Genomic DNA, 6,420 nt, shown 5'->3' with positions numbered 1-6,420 from the left:
TTTTTTTTTACCACTAGACGGATTAGTCATATTTTTCCCGCCATTTTCATTCTAAACTGTATTATCATTATATATTTTGACAGCTAGCATTTTAAGACTTATTTGTAAAAAATTTTGTTTGATTTTGTGCAATTGTTTATTTTTTGTGTCCCATCAAATATGAAAGATCAAAAGCAGCATTTTCAGCATATTTTGCTTTTATTACCAAAAAGGTAAGAATGCTGTTCAAGTGAGAAAACAATTCTGTGACATGTATGGAGAAGATGTGTTGTGTTGAGAGAAAGACAGTGCCAAAACTGGTTTACAAAATTTTGTTCTGGCAATTTCGACATTGAAGATGCACCACGTTCTGGATGGCCAGTTGAAACCAATGAAAACAAAATAAAGGTACTGATTGAAGCAAACTGCTGGATAACAACATGTGAAATCACTAAGAGATTAAATTTGTCGAATTGAACTGTTTGTAATTACTTGAAACGAATTGGTTTCGTTTCAAAGCTCAATATAGGGATTCCACATGTTCTTAAAGAGAGATGCTCTGTTTGGTGGGATTTTAAGGAAATTTTTTTGGAGCTTTTACCAGACAATTTAACAATTGATTCAAAAGTGTACTGCCATCAAGTAAACAAATTGAGTAATATCATCAAACAGAAGAGGGACCAGAATTGATCAACAAAACAGGTGTAGTGTTTTACCACGATAATGTCAAATTTCACACAAGTTTGGTAACTCGTCAGAAACTGTTATAACATAGATGGGACGTGCTATCACACCAACCATATTTGCCAGATTGAGCACACTCAGACTAAGATATTTACTTAAAATGACAATGTCACAAATCACTTGGATCAGTTTTTTGTAAGCAATGATCAAAACTTTTATGAATGTGAAATCATGCTACTACCAAAAACGATGACAACAGGTATTTCACCAAAATGGTCAATATATAATTCAATAAAATATTTATTTATTATAAAAGTATTGTATTTTTTTCCACATGAAAAAAAACGAAATTACTTTCTGAACAACCCAATAAATTAGTTTTTATAATTTAAGGAAAAGTATGTGTTATTCTTTGTGCATGATAGCAATATTATTTTTAAATGTGGAAATTGTAAAATGATTAGAATTTTTGAGAAGGATTTATATTAATTTTTTTGTTTCCAAAACTTATTCACTTTATATGACCACATTCTTTAAATTCATAATTAAATTAACAAAGTATATTCTGCTTATTGTAATCATGAATATTATTATCATTCATTTAATGTTATCAGTATCTCAAAACATGTGTATTAAAATACACATATAAATTTTCCTTATTATAATCAGATTCTTGGTTATAGTTATTATTAACTTTAGATAAATAGTTTAAAAATACCTATCAGCTTCATGATATGGTTGATAATTTGCAGTCATTTTATGATGATTGAACATTAACAATGATTTAAACATTAAATATCAATCACTTTAATTGTTATTTCCTTGCAGTACAGTACTTTAAATTTGTGGCATTTTTACTTCAGTTATACTCTGGATGAACATTTATTAATTACTATTAATACTATAAGTCTACTATTAATTCTACTAATACTTAATTACTGTACTATTAATTAATAATAATTATAATTAACAAATCTTCAAGTTATAGACTTTTTAAAATTGTTTAAAAGGATATTAAATATGTGCCTTTAATGTAAGCATCAATAAAATTAGAATTTTTCCTTATTATAATCTTATATACTGATAACATTAAGTGGATAAGTAAATAAGAACAAACTGATTACAATAAGTATCTCCTCATTACTGAAATATATCCTTAAATCATCATCAAAATCTTTCAATAATTCTTTATTTTTCAGTTATACTTGCTACTTGTATTGTCTGTCACAATGCTCATTATTCTCTCTTTGTATACATTTTATTCTTTGAGAACTTCATGCACATGCTGTTTAATTAAATCACTTAAATGCTGATCAAACATGTCTCTAACAGCTGAAGTACAGGTTACGATCCATACTTTAACATCAACAAATTGAGTATTTATTGCAAAATAATTTATTCTTGATGTGTGCAAGCATTTAATTTAAAAATAAAATAAATTATTTATGAAGATATTTGAGTAAATGTTTTTGCTTCTTTGCTTTTTGGAATACAGTAAGTTCTCTTACTGTACTTATATTATTTCTTTTAAAGAGGGGCTTTAAGTTTGGGAGCCATTTCTTCCAACTTATATTTTTTATACCCATTCAGTTATTGTGTTACTCTGTATTCCTATATTGTAAAAATTAATAAACTCTATTATGAAAATTTTATGTGTATTTTTAAATCCATCCTATGCCATAAGCTGAGTTTTATATATCCATAACTATTAGCATTACAGTTTTTATGTAGATGATGTTATAAAAATTAGCCTAATTAACTACAATGAATAAGTTTTGAATGAAATTTTTGTATGCTTTCAGCATAGAATGGCAATATTTTCAATTTTATTATTATTAATTTTTCCAGTTTAATATTTAGTTCAAAATTTTATCAACTGTTAATTTTATTGATATAATATACTAAACTGATATCTTAAGTTTTTAATTTATTTACAGTAATTATTATATATTTCTCAAATATAAAATAAATTTACATATATCATTTTATCCCTTAAAGCTCTCCTTTATCATATGGACCATTAGAAACAAATAAATATAAGCTTCTTCTTAGATTCTCCTTAGATAATTTGGACATCACGAAAAGTAAGTTTTGTTTTCATTTAGAAGTATTATAGAATATTTAATTTTTACATAAGATTGTTTTAATTTATAATCAAGGATAGAATAATATAGTTTATGTTTAATATTTATTTACATATATAATTTATATTTTTACATCTTCAATTTCTGAATTTAATTTGGAATCTTTCCAAAAAACTATATTGAAATTGAATTAAATAAGATTATTTTATTGGAAAAATTATAATATCTAATATGCATTTTAAAATTACACCTTAACCTTAACATTTTATAGTTATGAAAAAACAATAAAAGATACATTAATCACAATTATTAGTTATTAGATTATGTAAAAATAAAAATAATTCTAAGTTTCCAAATCAGTTTGACATGTAATCCACAATGGGACATAACCTATACATCCTTTCAATTTAAATATTCATTTAAATTACAATTTTAAGCTTACCCAACAGTTCTTATTTTGTCTAAACCTACCAAGAACATTTTTTAAAAAATCATAAAATACCCCTTTATGAACCATACACATTCATCTGTTATCTTGATTCTCTGGAAATTACCAATGTATACATATGCCTTCCATTTTCTATAAGTAAATCCACATTTCTGCTAATTTTTTCCTTTTTTCATAATGACTTTCAAAAAACTATTTACAAGCTAACCATCAATTTTAGCATGTAATAGTCCTTTACAGTGAAGAAGAGCTCAGCAATTATCTCTCATATCTATGTTGCTGGATATTATGTGCAATTAAGAGCATACATGAGGATATTATATGCAACTAAGGAAGTTGCACATAATATCCTCATGTATGCTCTGTAATATCCAGCTTAGTGCAATGATGACTTTTAATGGCAATTACTTTCTTTACCACTTATTTATTCTATATTGTAACATCTATTTAGGGATTATATTGTATAGGGATCTATATTGTAACATCTATTTAGGGATTATTTGTTCTCTTACAGAATTTTTGCAGTTCAAATATATACTGTTCATTTTAAATTAATGACATCTAGACTGTTAACACCAATTAACAATACTGTCATAAAGATCTTATTTATTTTTTTTATTTGTTATTATAGCTTCTTATATTTTATTCTTATATAGCTATGAATTTGGCTATTAGTTTTGGACTTATCACACCACTCTTTTTAGGAAATTTGACTTCAGCTTTTTTCTTTTTTAATAAATCCATCCCAACTCCAATATGTACGTACATATTGGGGTTGGAATTCACTAAAGTTTTGTATTTTGTGATTAATAAATCTAATTTTATCAATACTTTTGATGTCAAATCTTTAAAATAAATATTTTCTCTGAAAAAATTATTTTATTTTTGTTAATAATAAAATAATAATGATTTTTATTAATATATAGGTTCAGATGGTAATGTAAAAAGAATTTTAAAAGATATTGAGAATTTAGAAGGAGATGTTTCATTGCTAAATCAGATTGGAGAAATGGTGTCTAATCTTAACTGTCAGCATCAAGTAAGTATAAAATATGTTGTTTATATTAAAAAATTATTCTAAAAAAATCCTTAAAATCAAATTAAATTTTTATTATTATTTAAGTAACAAATAGATATATTTAAATTTACTGATACAATAGGAGAAACTATGTAATGATTATCTTCCAAACAGTTATTTCATGTAATTATAATTCTGCTAAACTGATTTTTAGTATGTTTTATGGTAGCAATACTAATATGTTATTAAACCATTGTAGTGATGTAATATTTGTATAGGAGGTGAACTAAATATCCAGAATTCGAAAATGAATTTATTCTGGAACCTGTAGAGTTATAAAATGAGCAATGCAGGTAAAATAAATTAAAAGAAAATATATTTGAGCAGACAGTTTAACAAAATTGAATTTACTCCAATTCAAGGTCTGCTCTGTCAATTGGTGGAGCTTGTTCTGAATTTTCTTCAAAGTTCTGCAGTGGAATTGGCTTCCCACCAGTGGCATAGCTTGGGTGTCAGCCACCCAGGACGGAGGAAAATTTTGCTGCCTCCTTATTTAGGTATCTCAATTTAAAAGACTAAAATTCAGTTTCGTCACAGAATACGTAATGAAAAATTCCGTGCTCATTTCAATCGGTCCGAATCATAGGTGTGACAAAAATATGAAATGAAATGGTTCAAATTTTTACAAGATATTATTATTATTTATTGTGAAATTTTGCTGCCCCCTAAAAGTGCCGCCCAGGGCAGGCCGCCCCTGCCGCCCCCACTATGCTACGCCACTGCTTCCCACCCTTTGTCATATACTTTCTGGGCTTTGTCATATGTTTAATTAAGACTGTTCTATTGGTTTCACTTGGGGTATATTAGATGCATTGTTTTCATGAGGAATATACAATATCTCAAGTTGGTCAAAGGCAACAATTGTGCCTTGAACATAGTGGGATTTTACCATACCTAACCAAAACATGTAATCTATATTTGGATGGTGCTTCTTCAAGGATGACACTAGTCTACTGCAGTTTGTTTTTGGGCCAGATCTCTTTTGTTCAGTCATCCTCCTTGTTTCATTTTCTAACTGTTTCACAGTGCATTTGGATGTAGAAATCCTATTCTTAATAACAATATTTCTTTCTTTTATCCCAGGCTTTATTCCAAGCATATGAGCATCTTACTATGAAAACCTGAAACCTTTTTCTTTCAAATACACATAAGCATCTGCACAAGTATGCACATATTTTGAACTTTTGATCCAGTTTATGAAAAGACTGGCCCTCCATACCAACAGTAGCGTCGGTTTGCAGCTTATGCTTTGCTTCATAATTTTAACCCTTTTTTTCTTCCATTTCCTTGAACTCTAGATAATATTTTCTTTTCTTCTCCTTTCTTAATTACAACTTATATCATGCTTTCTGGAATGCCCATAAATTTAAAATGTTTCACAGTGAAAAGTTTACCTTTATCAAATCTCTACAATAAAAATTTCCAATGATTTTTCTATTTTTATCTTCTTCTAGGCCTTCCATTTCTAAAAGTCAAATGATATTCAAAATAAAACTGTTCAGAATTGAATAAGCATCTCAAGTACAACAGAAAATCTGTGTTCAATTTCTTCTTGCAAGCACATACAATACGTAAAAGAAAATGGAGGAAGTTATTCCAGATTTTTAGTTTATGTAGTTTACATGCTTATAGTTACTTGCTTATGTTATTCATATAGATTTTCAGAAAAATTAAAAATTTCTTAGATTATTTTTTATTAGAAAATTATTAAAAGTACAAGAATTAGTTGTATAATAAGTATATAATATATGTTAAATTAATAATTTATATACAGATATACCTCGACTTACGTCGTTTCGAGTTACGTCGTTCCCGATTATACGTCGTTTGTCAAAAAAGTAATATGGAAAAATAAAAATCAAGTTTAAGTCATTTTATTTGACTTTACGTCTGTACATCACAAATATTGAAGTCGTAATATCACTAGAAAAACGTTTAAAGCACACAAAATCATATTAAAATATATACTAGTATGTTCTGTATTTACAGTACATGCATTCGTAAATTTAGAATACTTTTTTCTGTACTATATTAAAAACTAAAATTTATTTGTTTGTAAGCTTAAAATAGATTTTTATTAACCATATATTATTAAAAATGCATTAATAAATAAAATACAGAACCGGGAATGGTAATTTATGGTTTAG

The 6,420-nt window shown here is 26.9% G+C and overlaps 1 protein-coding gene across 1 annotated transcript in view; it reads left to right on the top strand.

The window, feature by feature from the left end:
* Positions 1-6,420, top strand: part of LOC111626542 (rho guanine nucleotide exchange factor 17-like) — a 122,119-nt gene that overhangs the window by 78,223 nt on the left and 37,476 nt on the right. Inside the window, exons 9-10 of the mRNA XM_023369951.1 lie at positions 2,662-2,747; positions 4,122-4,234. Coding sequence (XP_023225719.1) covers positions 2,662-2,747; positions 4,122-4,234 — 199 coding nt within the window. The remainder of the gene's footprint in view (positions 1-2,661; positions 2,748-4,121; positions 4,235-6,420) is intronic.

The sequence above is a fragment of the Centruroides sculpturatus genome, unplaced genomic scaffold (assembly GCF_000671375.1).
Source record: "Centruroides sculpturatus isolate CEXI.00-Female unplaced genomic scaffold, Cexi_2.0 scaffold398, whole genome shotgun sequence".
NCBI lineage: Eukaryota > Metazoa > Arthropoda > Arachnida > Scorpiones > Buthidae > Centruroides > Centruroides sculpturatus.
Note: the sequence above shows the minus strand (reverse complement) of the source record. Positions and strands in the feature narration are given on the sequence as shown.